This window comes from Muscardinus avellanarius, assembly GCF_963383645.1.
Source record: "Muscardinus avellanarius genome assembly, chromosome: X".
In the NCBI taxonomy this organism is placed as follows: Eukaryota; Metazoa; Chordata; class Mammalia; order Rodentia; family Gliridae; genus Muscardinus; species Muscardinus avellanarius.
This window is the reverse complement of record NC_137792.1, coordinates 37,495,699-37,518,156: the sequence shown is the minus strand read 5'-3', so window position 1 is coordinate 37,518,156 and position 22,458 is coordinate 37,495,699. Positions and strand designations below refer to the sequence as shown.

Sequence of the window (22,458 nt, the reverse complement as noted above, 5' to 3'; positions counted from 1 at the left end):
CCTGTGAGGGGTGACAGGTGTGATAACCTTCAAGGGTAACTATAGCACTGACCAGCCTATTTGCCCTCAATTCCCTGATATTCAAACCTTTCCTTATCTGCCCCTTCTTAAATCTATCTTGTTTTTAAAATTGGAGATCTCCTACATATCCTAGCTATTTTACAACTTCCTATAACAAGTGTTGGGCATACCATAGAATATATAATAATAAAGTATGGCATGAAAAATCTCAACACATCAGTGGCCCAGGGAAGAAGCTACATGCACAATGGAAAACTGAGTGTACAGGCTCCCAATAGCACTCCCAGTAGCACTCATTTCCTTCCATGACTGGCATTTCCATGTTTACTATCTAGAAGAGTATGTTTCAGGGTCTCTCACCTGCTTTTAACACTTCTCAAATTTTTATTTGTGTCAGAATGATGCATGCTCTTATTAAAAATAGTTTAGTCATTCTAAAAAGTATATTCCAACAACAGCAATCTCTGGCCATGTCTGCAACCCACTTTTAGCCCTTATAGCTACAGCAGACATTTAAATATCGAATGCATACTGACTTCTTGATTTATCACTAGTAGATTGTATCTATTAATTTTCTGTTATGATGATTGAGAATTTGGCATAATCTTAATTCTCATCACTATTAGTTCTTTCTGTGTGATTGATCCATAATAGCTTACTGCAACTCTATCCATTTCCCAGTAACAAAGAATTCTTCTAAGAAGCATCAGCTGTTTATATCAATTTTAATTGAAAGATTCTTTGTTTTTTTCTCTCCTGTGCACCTTGAGTGTATTCCCACATACATTGAGATCCTTTAAGACAAAACTGAAAAGAAAATCTTGGAGTATTTTATCATATTAGGTATTTTTTCCTTGAAGCCTGGCTCCAGGATTTGGCAAATAAGAAATCCTTCATTTCTTCTAAAAAATTTATGCATAATTTCTAAGTTGTATATACAGCTTTAGATCCTTATCAAGTATAATTCAATTGAGAAACGTCCTTTCCAAATGTCCCTCTAAATGGGTTAATGGTTAGTGTTGAGTCTGACATATTATTAGCCAGTGGGGAAAGGGGGATGAAGGTTAGGAGATAATGGGTAAACATGGTCAAATATCAGAGTTAGTGGTAACAAAGTCTAATAGGACTTCATGTGGTGACTTCCAGAAGTTTTCCCCTGAATTCGATTGCCATCATCCAGGACAAATACAAATTTAGGCATAAGGATGTAGATAAGAGACTTCAGAAGGACCCTCCTAAGGGAGTGACATTTATATTGAGACTCTGCAGACAAACCAACCAGAAAGTACAAATGCCTTGTATTTCTGGAGCAATCTTGGCATGATATAGAACCCAGAAGAAAGCCAATAGACTCAGATCATTGTGTCAGGGAGTTTTCAGGTGAGGACATGTGATCGATTGTAGAGGTCAGCAGGAGTCAAATCAACCTGTGTCTTTTAAGCCCTTAGAAGGAGTTGTGCTTGTGTTCTGAGTGTACTGGGAAGCCACTGTTAAGTGAGTGAGTTGGATCTGTGTTTCAAAAAGATCACTCTGGTGGAGGACGGTCTGATATGGCATAGACAGAAGTAGCAAGGCCAAGATGGGAAACTACTGCTATAATCCAGATGAGAGATAACAGTGGTGTGAGATTCAAGAATAGTGAAAAAGATCAAGAGAAGTCCATAGATTTGTAATATGCCATGGTAGTATAACCCATAGGACTTCTTAATGGATTGTATGTGAGGAGTGAAGTCTGAGATGACCCTAGATCTGTTTGATAGTCCATTGACTGGTTCCCAAATTCCTGAAATAAAAGCACTAATGAACTCCAGGACTGCAAAGGGCCTTATGTAACTCATGTTGTGAGAATTCACTGACAATTAAATTCTGTCCTATAAGAACAGAGACAATTATTTCTTGGTGATCTCATACAGTCTCCCAATTTTCCAGTTCTGTGCCTCTAAATATAATCTGTCTAGCTAATGACTCCCACACTTAACTCTTCAAATGAACCTCTTCTGTGAACTTTAGGCTCATAGCCCCAATTGTTCACTTCCTATAAAAATGTAATATTTCCAAAATTGAACTTGGGGTCTTGCCTCTCAACCTACATGCTTTCTCATCTCAGTAAGGCGAGTAGTCCCATCTTTCTAGTTGCTCAAGCCAAAGCCTTCAAGTCATCTTAAAACCTTCATCTTTCTCTCCCTTAAACACTATATACAGTCCTCCAAAAATCCTGAATTCCAAATACATTCAGAAATGCCACTTCCCACAGCCTTCATTTACACCACCATTATTCCTCATTTGGAGCAGGAGACTGCTCACTGCCCTTACCATGTCTGCCTTGCCCCCTTACACTCTGTTCTCAGTATATCAGCATAATCTTCAGAAAACATGTTAGGTCCAACATTAGTTTGTTCAGTCTGCTATAAGGGAATACCATAAAGTGAGTAGCTTATAAACACCATAAAAATTATTTTTTACAGTCCTGGACGTTAGAAGCCCAAGATCAAAGTTGCCAGTACATTAATTGGGGGGAAAGGAGATAATACTTCAGAATATTACAAGTCCTGTACGTTTTCTGTACAGAATAGTCCAGTGGCTCTTTTCTTTTCCCAAGAAAAAAGTCAAAGGCTTCAAATAATCTTCTCTTAACTTTTCTCATAACCAGAGTATTAAGAAATGCTCTTTTCAAGGACTCCTGCTAAAGGAAGGCTTCTTAAAAGACATCTTTAATTGAGTTTTAATTTTTCACCCAGAACATACATAAAAGAAATAATGGGCCTGCATTTAGACTACAAATATTTCTATAAACAGAGCCTGTCCTTTAAAGGAGTTTAAATAATGAGTGAGCCAAAATTCAAAGGGCAAACAGTGGTAGAGGGTGGCACGTTGGAGTTATATCCCAGAATACTTGGCAAAAAAATGTGCACAAAAGAATTACAGAACTCCTTTTCCCTTATTCTGGTCACTGTTTATCCCACTTTTTTATTCTACTTTTCATTCATTTATAAATATGAGCTATTGTTAATACTTTCTGAAGAAAAATCTCTTGACTGATTATGTAATTTTAAGGGCAGGAGCCTGGAGCAGGTTGCTTGGAACAACATTTTAGTGACCACCTTTGTCATTTCTTTAAACAAAAAAGGTGTTATAATGTTAGTCTTAAAAATTGACAGTGTGTGCCTTATATGGGGACACATTCCAATAATTCCAGTACTTGGGAGGCTGAGACAAAAGGATCACAGGTTCACAGCAGGCTTCAGCAACTTAGTGAGGCCCTCTGCAACTTAGTGAGATCCTGTTTCCAAATAAAACATAAAATATGGCTGGGGGTGTAGCTTGGAGGTAGAATGCCCCTGGGTTAAATCCCCAGAACAATAACAACAAAATGACAGAACGTGGTCAACTATAGAATGAAATGAGCCAGGTGTGGTGGGAACGCTTGTAATCCCAGCGCTTGGGAGGCTGAGACAGGAGGATCACACAGGTTCGAAGCCAGCCTCAGATACTGAGTGAGGCTCTCAGCAACTTAGTGAGACCCTGTTTCCAAATAAAGTATAAAATAGGTTTGGGAGTGTAGCCCAGAGGCAGAAAAGCCCCTGGGTTCCACCCCCAGTACCGCACATACAACACACACACACACACACACACACACACACAAAAGAATGAAATGGCACTGGTATATTAAACTAAGAAATATTCAGGCACTTTTAGGTGATAATAACAATTAAATTGAAATTTTTATATCTTAAAGGCCAGACTTTATTATGATTAAAGATGAATTTAAATCAGTGCCCATAGTTAAGAAATAGTGGAGCCAGGCGTGGTGGTGCACACCTTTTAATTCCAACATTCAGGAGGCTGAGACTGGAGGATCATGGTTTGCAGACAGCCTCAGCTACTTAGTGAAGCCCTCCACAACTTAATGAGACCCTGTTTCAAAAATAAAGAATAAAAATTAGGGCAGGGGGTGTAGCTCAGAGGTCAAATGCCTCTGGGCTCCATCCCCAGACCTGCAAAAAAATAGTGATAAAAATTCATTTCTTTTGATCTTTACATTTATGTATCAGGTAATTTTTTCAAAATGGAAATGGTCATTTTTCTAATAATAAAATTAAAACATTTCTGATGCAAGAAAGTTTAAAGAAAAATTCAAAATCATAATTTCTCTTTCCAGAGATAGCTGTTCACATTATATAAGTATATTATTACCATTTCCTGTCTTTTTAAATAAATGTAAACCTGAAATAGAATCATAATTGTATATACTATTTTATATAACCTCCTTTTCATTCAACATTATACCAAGAACGTATTTCCATGACAGCCAATATGGATCTAAATAACTCTTCCTAATGGCTACATAATAACTGATAAAAATGCTTTTTATGTTTGCTAAAAATGTCCTAGAAGACAAAGCTAATCTAGCCTTGTCTTAAGGATATAAAAAGGTATGTAATTTAAGAAATAAAAGGACATTTTATTTTACTGACATATATCAGCCATTAAACTAAAAACCTTCAAATATTCTTAACAAAATATAGTGATGGTCTTAGTTACTAAAAAAGTAAATCTATATCTGTAACAACTACAACAAATATTCCTCCTCCTTTTCTTCCTCCTCCTCCTCCTAACCCTTTCCCTCCTTCTCTCCTTCTCCTCCTCCTCTTCCTCCTCCTCCTCCTTCATTGCAACAGATATTTCTCGAATACTTACTAAGTGCTAAGACTACTTTGGCAAATTAGGTAAGATCCTTGCTCTTGAACTTATATTCGAGAATCAGAAATAGATAATAAATGGATAAGAAATAAGAAAAACATTAGATATTGAAGCATATGTGTTAATGTGTTTTCATGGTAAAATTTAAACTGGCATTTTGGTCCTAAATTCAGCAGATTGAATCAAATCATGTATTTGCAGGTTTGAAGACAGTGAAGGACAAATACATTATGACTCATTTTTCCATGCTTTGAACTGGAGAATAAATCCAATGCCTGAATTGCAAGCCCCACCGTACCTTAAAGAGGTAAAAACTAATATCTATTTTGAAAACCAGCTGTGGCACCTCTCTTGTATTTTTAGCATCATGTATCTTTAAATTATTTTTCAATGTAAAATATCAGCATCAATAGTTTTGGAAAGAGGGCTTATGTGTTTTGGGGTATTTGTGTTAAAGGCTAATTCACTTTCCATGCTGAGCAAACATCTGCTCTGTAAGAGGATGACTTTTCTTATGCAACTGAATTTTTTTAAACCTCAGTCGCATCCAATTATATAGAAAATAGGATAATAGGTTACAGTTATAAATAGATATAAACACTGTTATCAAGGGATTCTGGTAACATCATCATAAGCCACAAGAGCACATCTCAAATGGTGCCTATGTCATGAATCCCCAGCATATTTGTGGCTGTATACACAGGTTTACCATGGGTAAGTATGGTGATGCACATTTCACAGTGGAGCCAAATCTAAAATAAAAATTCAGTAGAAAATGAAAAGTAAGTGCTTGGTTAGGGAAAATAAAGTTCATGTCATCAGATGGTGCTCTCAACATTGTGGAATTATCTGAATTCTCTAAGATGATTTTGGACCAATTGTCTTTAAGGAGTGGGTGGGTGGGTGGGTGGCAGTTTGTTTGTATTTTAACATGCTCCAGAAATTGATTTTCTTGGGAAAGTCCCTTGATAAAGCAAATGTCATGTGGTTGACACTCCCAGAGAGGAGGCATTTATTTCTCTGGGTCTCTGCTGACCAGCTCATTCTGGCCCAAACTGGTCTAGTGCCCTTGGGAGTTCTCTCAGACATGCAACTACTCTGGAGTATCAAGGACAACCTTAGAACTTTCAGATGGTTGAAGGGTAGTGGTAGCCTTTGGAATCTAAACACAGCTGGGAAGCCAGACACAGTGGCACACCTGTAATTCCACTATTTGGGAGGCTAAGACAAGAGTATTACAGGTTCAAGGTTAGCCTGGGCAACTTATCAAGACCCTGTCTCAAAATAAACAATAAAACGAGCTAGGAGTGTAGCTCAGTGGTATTATGTCCCTGGATTCAATCCCCAGTACCACACAAAAGTTATATACAAACACACAGAACTGGGGTTGAATTCTGCCTCTATCAACTCAGTGATTTTGGATCATTTATATTATTTACCTTGTTCATTTATAGATTGAGTCCTCAGACAAATCAGGATTAAGTGTCACAGGTTCTCTGCTCTGTGCTGGGGTCCAGAGACAGAGTTCATCATTGTTAACCACGGGGATACCAGTGCTGATGAGGAATCATTATACATGATTTTGTGGTTGAAATGGCTCCCTGTTATTATAATCCCTGGGGACTGGTATATTCCCTGTAGCTGAAACAGCCTACATGGGATGAGGAAGAAGCTACTTCCAAAAGCATGTGTGTGTTCGCACATGTGGGTATGCACATGCCTTCTTGCACATTTGCAAAATACTGAGAATAGAACCCCCAGCCTTGTACTTGCTAGACAAGGGCTCTACCACTGAGCTACATACCCAGCCTACAAATCTGCTTCTAAATCAGGCTGCTGGGGGTCAGGAAATTTTCTCAGGGAGGTGATGCTTGATATTTTAATTGGTAGTAACAGTAAAAAGGTAGGGAAGTGACATAGTATGGACAAGGCAGACACAACAGAGCTATCTAGGACCTGGAATGGTATAGTGCTTAAAGAGAACCAGGGAAAATTGGTGTGGCTGGAGTGAAGATACATGGGAGGTGTGAAGGTAAAGACTGGAATGGCTTGCAAGGGCGAGTGCGGTTTGAATATTGTCCTGAAAAATCTGGAGACTGCTGACAAATATTTATTTTTAATTTTAATTTTTATGTTATTATAGTGTTATAATTTGGTACATGTATACAGTGTGTAGTAATCAGTCAGGGAAGTTAGGATTTATATCGTATTTGAAATATTATTGATTTTTTTGGTGCTAGGTATTGAACCTAAAGTTCCACACATATACTTAGGCAAACACTCTACCACTGAGCTGCATTCCCAGTCTCATTAAAAAATTTTTATGAGTAACACATACCACTGAAAAATTTTAAGAAAGAAACAACATGATCAAGTATACAGTTTTGGGGGAGCTTGCTCTGGCAGGGTAGTAGATGAACTGGAAAAAAGAAACAGATGGATCCTCTAGGAGGCTCTTGCTCTCCCATCATCACCATAGTAACCGTAAACCCAGCATTCACTGTGTGCCAACCATTGGTTTAAGATATCATGAGCTTTTACCTCATTTTATCCTCATAAGAATCCTGTGAAGCAGGTACTTTTATTATTCCTGTTGCCATTTTACATATGAGCAGGTTAAAGAAACAGCAAGAATGTGGTAGAGACAATTTTAATTTAGGTCAGTTCTTTTGCAAATAAGGAAGAAAAACATTGGGTGGTGGTGTAGTTTAGTGGTAGAACATATACTTACCATATATGAGGTCCTCAGTCTGATCCCCAACACTAAAAAGAAAAAAGAAAAACATCTTTTGAATATAATTATTATTGAAGATACTGGATTGTTAACCCAAGTCAAAATCAAACATACCATCACAAAACAAACCCATACTATTATTTTTCCTGGTTACCTTTTAATTCTTATCCATGTGAATCTTTAATTTATATATATATATATATATATATATATATATATATATATATATAGAAAAATTATAAATGAGATAGGTATTCTACCTTTTCATTCAGTGTTTTAGTATTCCGTGTTTGCTCTCATCCATTTGTCTCATTTGGACTGCCTTTAGCATTCTACTCTGTTCTGAGTTTGTCCAGGTCAGTCCTGGGCCTTGAGCAGCAGCATTGCGCCCCCTAGTCCTAAGGCCTCCAGCTCAGTTGGCCAATGAGATACACCAGTAGAAAACTGGAAGGTAGGAGGAGAGAGAAACCATTTCCCCTTCTGTCAGTTACATCTTCCTCCTACCAAGGTTCACAGTGCCTGTCTAAAAGTTCTATCCTTATAACTGCCCACTTCAGGTTTTGGTAACCAGCCTTATGTACTCCTTCAGACCCAGATAGTTGTAATGGTTCTCTGTTATTACAATCTCTGGGGACTGCTGTATCCCCTGTTGGCTTTCCTAAACATGTCTCACAACTTTGTAAACACAGTCAGCCCTTTGTACAAATTCTGTATCCATGGATCTAACCAAATGTGGATAGAGTAAATTCAAGAAAAATACATCTGTGCTGAACATGTAAAGGCTTTTTTTCTTATCATTATTCCCTAGACAGTATAGTACAACAACCATTTATATATCATTTACATTATATCAGGTATTATAAATAATCTAGAGATGGTTTTAAGTATGTGGGAGGATGTGTTATAGGTTCTATTCAAATACAATGCTATTTTATGTAAGGCACATGAGTACCAATGGATCTATATGAGGTCATGTAATCAATCCCCCTCAAATACCAAGGGACAACTCTTTGAATTTTCCTCAACTTATACTGAGACCATGAATTATATATGCACTTATTTTTTGCTGGTTGTCAGCTCCCTTTGTTGTTCTTTTCCTTGCATTCTACTTTTCTCCTCTTCCATCCCACCCAATCTACCACCCAATTCACCTTTGTGAGATTTCATCATTTGTTGCACAAATATATAATCATACCACATCTACTTATCTGCAGTGTTCTTTTCCTACTTAATCATAGGAAATTAGTTTAATATGTATAGACCTAAGCCATTATTTAGTAGGTATAGTATAGCTATACAATAGTTTATTCAACTATTTTTCCATTCATAGACATTCAGGTATTTTCTACATTTTTACTTCTGAAAATATGGTATCTTATTACTTTAATATTTATCCTCCTGATGACTATTGATTTTAAATGAAATGTAATCACCTTTTTATACTTAATCCATGGTAATAAATCCATTATTTTATAATAACCCAGCATGTATGTATGAAACAAAAGTTTCATGACAATGGTATTTTAACTACATATGGTACAATATATGTAGTTAGATTTATTTTCTTTTCTCTATTCCTTTCTTTATTCCTTTCTTTACCTCCTCCCTCCTCAACCTCTTTCTTTCTTGTGAATATTGTTCCTGACCCAATAAATTGATTTCCTGACCCACAAAAGGATCACCATCCATGCTGGAAGAGGAGTTACTACATGGAAAGGCCAAAGTTTTATACACCCTGTAGTAACACCTCCCCAGTTAATCACTTAGCAACTCTGCCAACTGAGATAGTTACTGATCCCTGGACCTCAAGTACTCTAGAGATCATAGGGACTTGAGTTCAAATTCTTGGTTCCATTATCAATTATCTGGGTAACTTTAGTTCTTCAGCCTTTCAAGTTTCTTGGTCTCAAAACATGGAGACAAGAATAATTCTTCGTTAAGGTTGCTGTGAGGACTGAGTCAATATACATGAGCCACTTATTATAATACCTGGATCATCATAAGGATTTAGATATTATATCATTGTTTATAAATCAGAGATACTTTACCTTCTTCAAGTCAAGAGGCTGTGCACTGAACATTCACTTCCAAGACTAAGATGGGTGATTCTCTTCTTAATGGCATTAGAACAGTTATAAATTGAGCATATTACATCAGAAAGAACCTGGATTTTAAGGGTGGGGTCATCCCTCTCTATGGGCCCATGGTGAGTCAGTAGGGCTGTAATTTACCTCTCACTCCATTACATGACTATCTATGGTCTCCGCATGTTGCCCTGGTGCTATCAAAGCCTGGAGACCTCATTTCCACTCTCTTGTCCTTGCTCACAGATGGTAGCTGTAACTCTGGAAAAATAGATCCTACTGCTTAAAGCCTGTCTGGTTAATCTCAGAACTCACTTTTTTTTGATAACACTAAAAATTGGTTCTTATATAAACTATAACTTGCACTGTGTGACTAGTATCTTATGACGTTTCTGAGAAAAGTTGGGCATGGCTTCATTTTGTGAGTGCTATAACTGCAGAAATATTAGCAGTTAGCTCTGAAGCGCTCTTTCACAACAGGATAATGTATGGTGTTGACAGTGGGAAGTAGGGGGATGATGGGTCATCTTTTGACACCCTACTTGTTGAGTATTTCCTTTTAGTCTTTAGAGCACAGAATACCTATAACATTCTATTGCTCCAGCAACCTTGCCAGATTAAGTATCATTTCCAATTTGTATATAGGAAGCTAAAACCCAGAGTCATTTCAAAAGGTAAGGCATATATAATTTGGGACTAGTGCCAACATTTTACTTTTTTAGTGCCAACATTTTAAATAAGCAGTTATTTCTAATATTTTTGGTTGAGTTTAACAGTTGAAATAAAAGGTTATTGTTCTCATTATATTTTAAAATAACTAGTAAAAATTAAAAATAACTTGTGAACATGTACCAGTTATCTAACACAAAGCAATAACCTAGTAGGAAATTCTGCTTCTGGAATCTAATATGATCTAAAGCATTGAATGGCATTTATTTGAATTATACACATAAGCTTATCACTAAAGCTAAAAAAAAATTCACATCTCCTTGAAAACTTTCCCTGTAATGAAATTCTGAGGAAAGTTTCCTGATTAGTTACCCTCACACATAAATGACAACTGTGTTGAAGCTTTGTTCAGGGCAAAGGGTTGTGATAGTGAAATACTCTTACTGTGGTAATGAGACATCAATATATAGAAATATTAGCAAATATCCTATTTTTATGTATGGACTTTTCCTTGTATTATCAGAATGCTCTTAATTATCATGAAAAGTATTTACAAAGTCCCCCTTCCCATAATGAATTTCAGTTTGATTTGCTAAAATTTTGTTGCTTTTATTATTTTATATTTAACTTGATTATTTCTAAGGCCATGTCATCTTTACCAGAAGGAAATCCAAGAAAACCATAATTTTATTTCATATATGCTACTGGAATCTTTAAAAATTCATAGATATTTCCCACAGAAACATTCTTTTCCAAGCAAATAGAAGGGAGTAACATGGTGAAATCACTAATATGACTCTATCAGCCTTGCATTTGGGAGGAATAAAAATAACCTTGTTTCAGTGAAGCATGGAATTTAATTGGCTCCCAATCTTTTTCCTGCATGCATCTGGTGGCCAGTACTACAGTAGAAAATTTTAAACTAGAAGAAGACATAATCCAATTAAATTTCCTTTTAAAAATGTCAAAGCAAATAAATCTAGAGCCTATTAGCTCACACACAGCTTTTCTATTCTCACTGGGCAGCTGCTGTTTACTGGGTTTTCATCCAGTGCCATCTTTGCTTCCCATTTCAGGGGTGTATGATTTTTTTTTTACAGATCAGCAGCTACAGTTTTTCACCATTGATGAACAAGTAATTTACTGCCAACTTTTGACATCTTAAGTGGCTCTAGTGACAGCCAGCTTGGAATATGTCATAGGGTCTTCTTGGAGACAATGATTCCCAGCCATTTTAAAATCATGACTTTGTTATCATCAAATGTCACTCTGCATTTCATAGTTCTTCCCTCTTACAGAAAATGCTCTGTGGCATATATTACTTAATGCTAAGATTATATTAAATTTTGTTCTGAGATTTGGGCACTGTCTCTTGAACTATCTGGAAGTCACATTGGAGACTCGAGATTTATCCAGTTTGCTGAGAAATTGCTTTGTTCCAAGCTGTGCTGTGGCTTTCATAAATGTTTTCTTTTTTTAATAAATGAAAAATTGCTTAGTGTCTTCATCTGATTTTCTCTAGAAGCAGACTTGGAGACAAGGACTTGAGCACAAATAGTTCTTTTGGGGGGAATAGGAGTAAAAGGAATACTAGGAAGTCATTAGAGTGAGAAAGGGAAGGAAGGGTGCTACTAAAGGGCACATTATCAAACTAGTTAGAAATGTATATGAATAGAGCTCAGTGCTGCTGGGAAACTCTGAGATCAGGGGCCAATGTATTTTTCAGAGTTTTACCCCATTCAAAGTGCAAGGGAGTTGCAGTATTCAGCTGTCAACTCCCTTAGTCATTGTTTGAGGGCCTTTCTCGAAGTAGAGGAAAGGTAATAATTCCCTAGCACTTACTGCTCGCCACAAGGACAGCCAGAGAGGGCCTTGTGACCAAAGACAAGCTGGAGGGCAAAGAAACACTAGTGTGTGCCAAAGCAGAAAGGGTGAGGGGCAGGAAAAGGCATTTGCAGAGCCCATGCCACATCAATGAGTGATATCCCAAAGCTGTACTGCCAAGGAACTGTTTTGCAGAGATGCAAGCAGGCTCTTCTTCATCTGGAATTGGAATGGGAGAGATCAGCTTTTGTGGATGAACTCTCTTGTTAAAGAATTACCATGTAGTTATTCCCACTTAAAACCTACATGCCTGGGATGGGGATATAGCTCAGTGACAGAGCGCTTGCCTAGCATGCCCAAGGGCTAAGTTCAATCTCCAGTGCTAAAAATAAAATACCCCTACATGCACTGCTGGGGAAACCATGTGATTTGGAGTTTTCATTGCATTTTATAGTATAGGATTCAGTATTTTAACTCACTACCCAGATTTTTATAAATATTCTATAAAATTTAGAACACTTGGAAATTCATTAGAAAAAACAATTAATGATAGCTTGGGGATTTCATTTTTCTTTCTTTTTTAAATTTTGGAACTGAGGATTGAACCCAGGGGCATTCTACCTCCAAGATGCATACCCAATCCTTTTTTTATTTTTGAAACAGGTCTCACTAAGTTGTTAAGGCTGGCCTCAAACCTGCAATGTTCCTGTTTCAGCCTCCCAAGTACTAGAATTATGTGATCCACCACTCCTGGCTCAGGAATTTCTTTTTCTTTTTGTCTGTCTGTCTGACTTTGTCTTTGTCTCTCTCTTCTGTCATACTGGGGATTAAACCCAGCTACATCTCTAGCCATTTTTTATATTTTATTTTGAGATAATGTTTCACTAAGTTGCCCAGGCTGGCCTCAAGCATACAATGCTCCTGGCTCAGCCTCCCTAGTATTATAGGCATGTGGCATCGCTCCTGGCATCATGGGGATTGTAACCAAAAACCTCTTCATTTAACAAAGGGACCAGCTATTTGGTAGATTCAGTTGTATGCAAAATTATGAAGAGAATGCTTTTCTCTCTACTTTATTGATGTGTCCCCACTCCATTGCCTGAGCCTCTGAAAACCTCCCTGCTCCCTACCCTCCTTTGTATCTCAAATTTGATTCCTTATACCATTTTCAGGCTCTACCTGAAAACATCTTCATAAAATTGGGGTTCAATAGTGGATAGATCCTGGGTTCCTCAGGCACTGTGGTTTTTACCAACTATTTGGGACAGAAAAAGGTCACTCCCACCTGGAACTTAGAGGATAGTGACAAAGGGAAAAACAAAGAGGAATGGTATTGATTCTAAAAAGAGAATGACGGGGTGTAGTAGTCAGGAAAGCTTTGTTGGAGCTGAGAGGTTTAATTTGGTCAAGATTTAAAGAAATGGACTGTTGTTATCTTTTTGTTTAAAATTATTCTTAATCTCAAATCTCCTGGGTTTTTACTTGAGTTTCATTTTGCCAAAATCTACTAATAAATTTGATTTTCATAGCCAAATTCTTGAGTTGTTATTTCAGTGTAAGTTCCTCTATTTTTTCCCCTTTTATTGTTAGCATTTAAATCATGATTCTTTGTAAAAAAAAAAAGCCACACAAGTCATTTTTTTCTTCCTAATAAGCTATGAGCAAAGATCCACTAGCACTGACCTGTTTCACAATACAATGCATTACTCAAATAAGTCCATTATAATTATAATGTGTTTTATTCTTCTTATATTAAACACTTTAATTTAAAAACCTACCAGAGAATAGGGGTTTTTTGAATGCATATTTTTATGCCATTCTTCTGCAATGAGATTAAAATTTGAAATACCACATAAGAAAAGGGTTGCTTCCAAGTTTTTTTTTTTTTTTTTTTTGCAGTACTGGGGATGGAACCTAGGGGCATTCTACCTCTGAGCTACACACCCAGCCCTATTTTTTAGTCTTTATTTTGAAACAGGGTCTCACTGAGTTGCAAAGAGCCTCACTAAGTAGCTGAGGCTGTCTGTGAACTGCAATCCTCTGGTTTCAGCCTCCTGAATGTTGGGATTACAAGTGTGCACCACCACGCCCAGCAAGCTTCAAGTTTTATAATGAATTTTTTTCATGGTACTGGACATTGAACCTAGGGGCAGTCTACCCCTGAGTTACACCCACAGCCCTGTTTTCTGATCTTCATTTTGAAATGCGGTCTTTCTAAGTTGTGATAGGCCTCACTAGGTAGCTGAGGTTGTCCTCAAACCTGTGATCCTCATGTCTCAGCCTCCCATGTACTGGGATTACAAGTGTGTACCACTACACCTAGCTTATAGTGAACTTTTTGAGAATGTGTTGAATAGTGTAGTTAAGTAACTATTGATTTCAGCCTTCATTGATTAAAATATATTGCTTAATATGTTCAAAATGTTTCACTACCTTTTGGTGTGAGGAAAGCACTGTGGTATATGAATTATACGAAATACTCTTTAGAAAGGAGTTGGCTTAAACATGTTTATTTTCTTGCCCATGGGCCAACCTTGGCTGGATACAGGTGGCCTTAAATTCAGGTTGCAAATGGGCCTGGTTTCTTCTATCTCTGTTATTCTAGAACCAGCAGTGTCCAGGGCCTTATCCTTCTCATGCTGGTGGCAAAGGCACAAAAGGACAACACATTTGAGCCCCTCTTCATGACACATCTGCTTACAGTGCACAGCCACTCATGTGGTCGAGCCCATATCTAAGGGACAGGAAAGTAATGCTCCTCGTCCTTCATGACAGGGCCTTTGGGCATATGATAAAGAGTGTGAGTATGTAATTCTACAAGGGGAATGAACAAAGAATCAAGAATAATAAGCAAACTTGGGAGGCTGAGATAGGAGGATCACATTTGAGGCTAACCTCAGCAACTTAGGGAGAACCTAAGCAACCTATTAAGACCTTGTTTCACAATAGGAAATAAGAACTTGGGTTATAGCTTAGAGGTAGAATATCACTGGGTTCAATTCAAAGTACCAAAAACAACCTCAAAAAACCTAGGGCTAGGAGTATAGCTTGATGATAGACCACTTACTTAGCATGCATAAAGGCCTGGATTCCATCTCCAGCAATAAATAAATAAATAAATAAATAAATAAATAAATAAATAAATAAATCACAAGAAACATGGAGTTGCTGCCTTATGATCCTGAAATAAATAGTAAAAAAAAGTTTTGCTTTGAAAATAAAAAAGCGTAAAGACAAGAAACAATTTGATGACAAATTTTCAAAACTGCACTTTGAAATGTGGCTCTAATGATATTCCTCTTTGTCTTTTTCTAGAAATGTGAAGATGTTTGGCTTGGGATGCCGTCACCTATTCCTGTGAAATACATTAGATACTTAGCCTTGTTGAAGGATGTGTATGGCTTAGAGGAGGAGTGACCATGACAGTTTGGGTCAACTCCCTTTGATGTACTGCTTTAATTTTGCCAAGTTTATTTTAGTAGATATAATTTCATTAAAAAAGAAACAAGGCTTATATTGAATAGAAATCCATAAATCACAATTTTTGTCACTTTGGTTTTTGGAACATCATATTATATTGCCATTGTACCAGAACTAATAAAGATGCCATTTAAAGAAATGTTGGATGTTTTTATTTTATGTATGATTTATGAATACCAAAGAATCTTATGATAATTTTTCATCTAACATAATTGATTCATTACAATATCAAAACAAAATGATTTTTGACAGCTATTCATGACAATATAAAAATCAAACTATCAGAGTAATAAGTTGTGATTCTAAGTAAACATTTTGGAAATATTTTTGACATATGTTTATTATGTATATAATTAAGTCTTAAAGCAACTCACCTCATCAAAATAGTCCTTAAAATTTTCTAGAGTGAATGTATTTATTTTCTGAAATTAGCAAAATTATAGGAAGAAAACGAACCTTCTCCCTGAGAGTATACACACACACACACACACACACACACACACACACACACACACCACATTTAGTAGAGAAATTGAAACATACACAGTATTTGTATTTTTTATGCCCCTTTTGTATCTAAAGTCAGCTTGCTATTTTAGGAATATGCATGTGTATATAATTACAGTATAACAAAAATATAGTTTGTCTAAAATATTTAGCAATGTGAATGCTGAAGATTTGAAGATTTGTCTTGGTTCATTTTACATACACATCACCAGCCCCCCTGCCCAGGTGTTTAAATATTCTAAAACTACAATTTCCCCCTGAATTGCTCTGGTTCTATTTTTATTCTTCAGCAGAACTCTTGAGATATAGTGTACATTTGATCAAGACTCATAGCCAAGGACCTCTGGGAATTCTGTATCAGAGGTCTTCTCCAATCTACCTCGGTACTCAGTGTTAGATGCCAAGTATTTTAAATTCCTTTGGCAAGTCTTCTCAGAGATAGCAGAAACCTGTCAGAAAGGGATTGTGCTGCTCACCTTTTAGGGCCTATTCAGAGGAGGGGAAGGGGAACAGATGACATCTCAGGGTTTCTCCGGTCTTTTTATTCTTTCACTCCACATTTCCAACACGTCTCACCTAGAAGTGACCTGGATTCTTGACACTCAGCTGTACTAATTTGCTAAACCACAATGGCTCTTTAATTTAAAAAAAATTGAATCAATAAATTACTTTTCTACATAAACAGGGTAATTCCACATGTGCTGTTGTTAGACCCCATATGGCTTTCCGGTAAATCAGTATACTCAGGTACTAGAGCCATCTACCCTAATTTTGACTATTTGATTTTTGTGCCAGGTTTTTAAATATTTTAAAATACAACTCACAGTATCAGCCATTTTGTCACTTTAAGAGCTCTCATTCTCCAGGGAGCAAGCTTTTAGAACGTTGACACTATCCTGGAACTTTTCAAGCTGACACATCCGTCACTTACCTATTCAACTCTTCACTTGGTTGTCTTTCCCTCAAGAGTTTAAATATATAGATAATTTAGCCCTTGTACTGGCTTTTGAAGTAGTTTATTTAAAAAACAGGAGGAAAAAAGGGAAGAATACCAAAAGTAACACTGTCCATTCTCTTGCCTAGAAGTGTATTACTGCCCTGCTTGTTCCTTGCTCAAGCCCAAAAAACAATGAAGTGGCCATTACAGGAATCATGCCGATAAACATGATACATTGCAGCCATACAGACACTTTAAATAATTATTCTTTTTATAACTAAGCTATATACTGAAGGAGATTTATAATTTAGAGATAATATCCCCATTAGTAACGTTTATGACCCAATAAACAGCTCCCACTAGTTAATAAATGCCAAAGCCATAAAAACAAAGACTATTAATGTAATAGAATTTCTGTACCTCCCTCTTTTGCTGGTGGTCTGAAAATACTGAAGAGAAATGCTATCTTAGGAAAAACATTTATTCTTGTTATGTAAATATCAATGAATTGTCTTACACTCCATCTGGAAGTCTCCCAGTCCCCCTGGGTCCCAGGTGGTCCTGAAATGCTGATGTGTTCTGCTTGAATTTCAAACAGTAGATTATTCTGTTTTTTAGCAGGAAGATACCATGTCATTCAAATTTTTAGGGGAGGTGGGAAGAAGGGCTGGGTTCTCTGCCACTACCCTTTGAAAAAGAAAGATCCTAACTATTGTAATTGTCCCAAGGTAATAGTTTTGAAAGAAATTTCACCACCTTTGCATAGGCATATTTTTAGCTACTAACATTTTTGCATTTTGATAGAAAAACAAGTGCTGCCAGTGGCTATATGGATGAGTTGAAGGTTAGAACAGGCAAACCTTTTTTCCTAAGAACTAATTGTTGATTAGCATCCTTGGAACCCTGGGAATGATAAAGTCATTTGAAAGCCCAAATCAAATCAGGTCTTTTCACACAAAACTGATTAAAAGCTGCTGAAGTTCACATTAAGTGGATTGCTGAGTCACTGTCATGAAGTTATCAGAAGATGACTAATTTGCAGCATTAATTTGCCTCTTTATTTCCTTTTTTTACCCAGTACTTAACCATTTAAAAAGCAATGTGGATAAGCCTATTGGTTGGCTTAATATTTATGAAAGTGGTTAACATTTTAGACATAGAAGGGAGAGATAGCAGTATAACTTTCAAGCATTAATAATAGTTTAAACATTTTGCCTACTTTATTCAATTAATATCAGATAAACCATTCCTGGTGTGCTTTTTATGCTATGCTACTTGAAGTTTTATTTGGGCTTGTAGAGCTTCTAGACTTTCTGGATCACTCAGTCATGAGTTTAAGATGGTTTAAATTGCCCTTTCTTTCAAATAGCAGAGAATTATTGATGGATGAAATGAGATCTCAAATTTAAAAAAAAAGCTGCAAAACTCTTGCCTTTCCAACTTGGATTTATCTTGAGTGGGAATCACTTCCTAGCCTCTTCTGCTTATTTCTTCTTTTGCCTTTTTCTTCTCCACACATTATGATTTTGCTCATTATAAGTTCAGTAGTTGGAATCTTAATGAAATGGTAGGCTTTCCCCCCACAAAATATTTATGATATTGAATAATGCAGAATCCATTAAATAATGAATTGTCCTGCTCCAATTACATATGCAGTCTCTTTAAATATGAGACTAGATCCCTGGATTTTAAATATCCTTCAAAACTGGTCTGTAAACGACCTTTCGGATAAGCAGCTTCCAAATGATGGTAGAAATGATGCATCTCTGCCCTCACATTTGCTTGAACAAAGTCTGAATGGCTTCAAGTTGAAGGCAGGTTAAGACCTTTTCGAAAATGAGTCTTTTCAAGTTGACTGAGTGTCTTCAGAGACACAGTGCTTTTCAATTCCTAAGAGAATGTAATGTGTAAAAATGGAAAGCACACTGAGGCAAGATCAATGAGGCTATTGAGCAAATAATAAACCCAGAGCAATAATGGAGCAAACAATGTTATTATAAAGGGTAGCAAGACTCTGCAATTAGTTTTAGAGAATTTTGCAACTCACTTGCACCCACTGCCTTCTACCAGGTTATATATTGACATAAACATACATTCTTAAAGTCAGTTACATTCCCTAAAACTAATAGTTCTGAGACATGTTTGTCAATAGAATAGCCAAAATGTGCATCTTCTTTGCATCTGCTCCTGGTCCTCAGTAAAATTCCTTCTGAGGGGACTTTGGAACCCATTATATGCCTGTGTGTGTGTGACACACACAGGAACCCCGGGGTCAGCACTGCTGCTCAGAAGCAACTGGTAATGGCTAAAAAATGTGGCCAATGAAAAACTCCATGGTGGCTCTGCAAGCAGAGAATTAATGGCTCCCTGGAATCAGTAGGAGCCTTTACTTCTACTCATTAGTTAAAGCAGCCAGGCCTGATGTTATGCAAGTTAGAGAAGGAAAGGGGGACCGCCCCTCCCCATTGTCTATTTTGAACAGAATATGCACATTTAACTCAAAGTGGTGAATGGCTCAAATACATCAAACCGGCTATTCATCAATCTCCCAGCTTCCTGAGCACCGCTTTGCATCTGTGTAAAGCCAACAATAGAGGAAATTCTTGTTATGACCCCACCATAATATTAAAATCCAGAGGAGCCCATAGCTGGGTGAAAACACAAAACTGCATTTTCCTTTAGAAATCACTCCACCAAAGTCATCTTTGTATTTCCCTTTTTCCTACTTTGCCTGTATAAGAACATCTAACTGAAACAGGAACTTAATAAAAATTACTTCTGCTGGCTTTTTTCTCCCCTGCCACCACAGTTCTTCATTATTGCTGTGAGGCCACCCATGGAATACAGAATTGGAGCCAAAAAGCCATTGCAGACTTGCTGCAACTCTTCCCCAGTGACCAGAGCCAGCAGAGGGAGGAAGGAAATGGCAAGAGATGTCAAGTGCAGAGGGGAGTCCTGAGGAAATGGGGACCCCACCTTGTAGATAACTCACCTGAAAGAGTTTGAACTTCGTCCTGAGGGAATGAGAAGCGACTGAAAGATTCTAACCTCCGGCATGAAAAGATACTGCTTGTGTTTTTAAATCTCTAGTTGTTTGTGTGTATGAACTTTAAGAGCTGAGTTGGGTGGGGAAAAGGCTGATGAGATTATTGCTAGAGAAATGCTGGATGGTTTGGATTCATATAATGTTGGTGAGAATGGGAGAGATGCACGACACATTTGGGATGTTAGAGATGAGAAATATGTAGAGAAAAATTATGCTTGGATCATTTTTGACAGCCAGGTAGATGGTATTTGCTGTTCATGGTATTGAGAAATAACAGAGAAAAACAGGCAAATTTTGCCTTAGGCATGCTAAATTAGGGTGCCTATGGAACAGATAAGTGGCAATGTGGATGAGACAACCAGCTTAACAGGTTGGAGCCTGAACAGAATGACCTGGGCTGAAAATACTTTAAGTCCTCAGAGTATAGATGACAAGTATGAACGGGGATAAGGTCACCCAGGAGTAGCATGTTGTTTGAGAACCATAGTGCCTGGCGTATTACCAACTAATAATTTTAAAAAGTAGTTTCATTGACAAAAAATGAACTGCACATATTTAAAACATTCTATGAAGTTTCATGTCCTCCACATATTCCCCAGTTCTTGGGGATAGTCAATTCTTCTAATTAGCCATCTTACAGGTATATAGTAGTATTTCATTGTGGTTGTTTATTTTCTCATTATTGAGTATTGAGTTCTAGACTCAGGCTCTCTATTTCATATGTGATTTCAAATATTTTCTCCTAGACTATGATTGTCTTTCCATATTCTCTCTCCTGATACTAGGGATTGAACCCAGGGGCATTCTGCCTCTGAGCTACACCTCCAGCTCTATTTTATTTTTTAATTTGAACCAGAGTTTAAGTTGTAAAGTACCTCACTAAGTAGCTGAGGCTGGCCACAAACCTGTGATCCTCCTGTCTCAGCCTCACAAGCACTGGGATTATAGGCATGCGCCACAATGCCTGCCTCTTTTCATTTCCTTAGTTTTCCTATTTTTCTATATTTCTAGTATTTTATTCTAATAATGTCTATTATTTCAATATATTATTTTATGGATTGCCATTAGAGCCAATAAATCTTTGCCCAAACCAAGGTAACAAAGTTTTCTCCTATGTTTCCTTCTAGAGATTTCATAAATTTAGGTTTTATTTAGGTCAATAATCCATTCCAAGTGTTCATTTTTGTATATGGTCCAAGTTATGGCTCCAAGTTTTTATATAGATATCCAGTTGTTACATTACCATTTGTTGAAAAGAATATTACTTCTTTAATAAATTACCTTCATACCTTTGCTAAAAATAGTTGCCCATATATGTATGAATATTTCTGGAATTTCTATTCTATTCCATTTATTTATATGTCCATCTTTACATTAATGCCACACTATTTGCAGTTGCTTTATAATAGTTCTGAAACCAAATAGTATTCTCCAACTTTGTCCTTCTCTGTATAGTAGTTTTGGTTATCTAGATAATTTCTGTTTACATATGAATTTTAGTATCAACCTGCCAATTATAAAATCCTGATAGTATTTTGATTGGTATTTCACTGAATCTACTTATCAATTTGAGGTAGATTGATACCTAAAATATTGAGTTTTCTGACCCATGAACACAGCACGTCACTTTTCTTGAGGCTTCCTTATCTCAGCAAAGTTTTAAAGATTTTAATGTATAGGGATTACACATATGTGATAGATTTTTCCATATTTCATACATGTTAATGCTAATGTAAATACCAATTTAAAATTTTTTATTTTCTGGTTGTTATCAGAAGATAAAAATGAAAGCGACTTTATATATTAACATGGTATATCCTTCAACCTCCATAAACTCATTTATTAGTTTTGCATATGTTTTTATAGATGTCATTAGATTTTATGTCATCACAGATGATCATATTTTCCATTGTGATATTTCAAATATAGATGCCTTTTATTTCCTTGTTTTACAGCACTAGCTAGAACTTTCAGTACAATGTTGAGGGAAATTGGTGAGGATGGATGTTCTTTCTTCTTAAGAGGAAAGCATTCCATTTTTCACCATTAAGTATGATGTTTGCTATAGAGTTTTGGTAGACATCCTTTAGCAGGTTTAGGAAACATCTCTCTATTCTTGCTGTGCTGGAAGAATCAGGAATAGATACTGGATTTTGTCAAATGCTTTTGCTACATCTAATTAAAATATTATGTAATCTTTCACCTTCAATTTTTTAATATAGTAAAGTATAAAATACTCATTAAGATGAAATTACTATCATATAACATTAACCATTTCAAAATTGTAAACTTCAGTGGCATTCAGTACATTCCCAGTGTTGTAAAACTACTCTGTCTGGTTCCAGAATATTTTTACAAGCCCAAAAAGAAACCCTATACCAATGATAGTTACTCTATATTATCTGTCCTCAGATCCTGCCAATGACCAATCTGATTTTTGTCTCTATGAATTTAT

At 36.6% G+C, this 22,458-nt stretch overlaps 1 protein-coding gene across 1 annotated transcript in view; it reads left to right on the top strand.

Annotated features, from left to right (window-relative positions):
* EFHC2 (EF-hand domain containing 2) overlaps nt 1-15,450 on the top strand; it is a gene marked incomplete at both ends in the record, with an annotated part of 177,241 nt that extends 161,791 nt beyond the window's left edge. Inside the window, 2 exons of the mRNA XM_080719441.1 lie at nt 4,924-5,029; nt 15,349-15,450. Of these exons, the coding sequence (XP_080575567.1) occupies nt 4,924-5,029; nt 15,349-15,450 (208 nt within the window). The remainder of the gene's footprint in view (nt 1-4,923; nt 5,030-15,348) is intronic.
* Between the last annotated feature and the right edge of the window lie 7,008 nt (nt 15,451-22,458).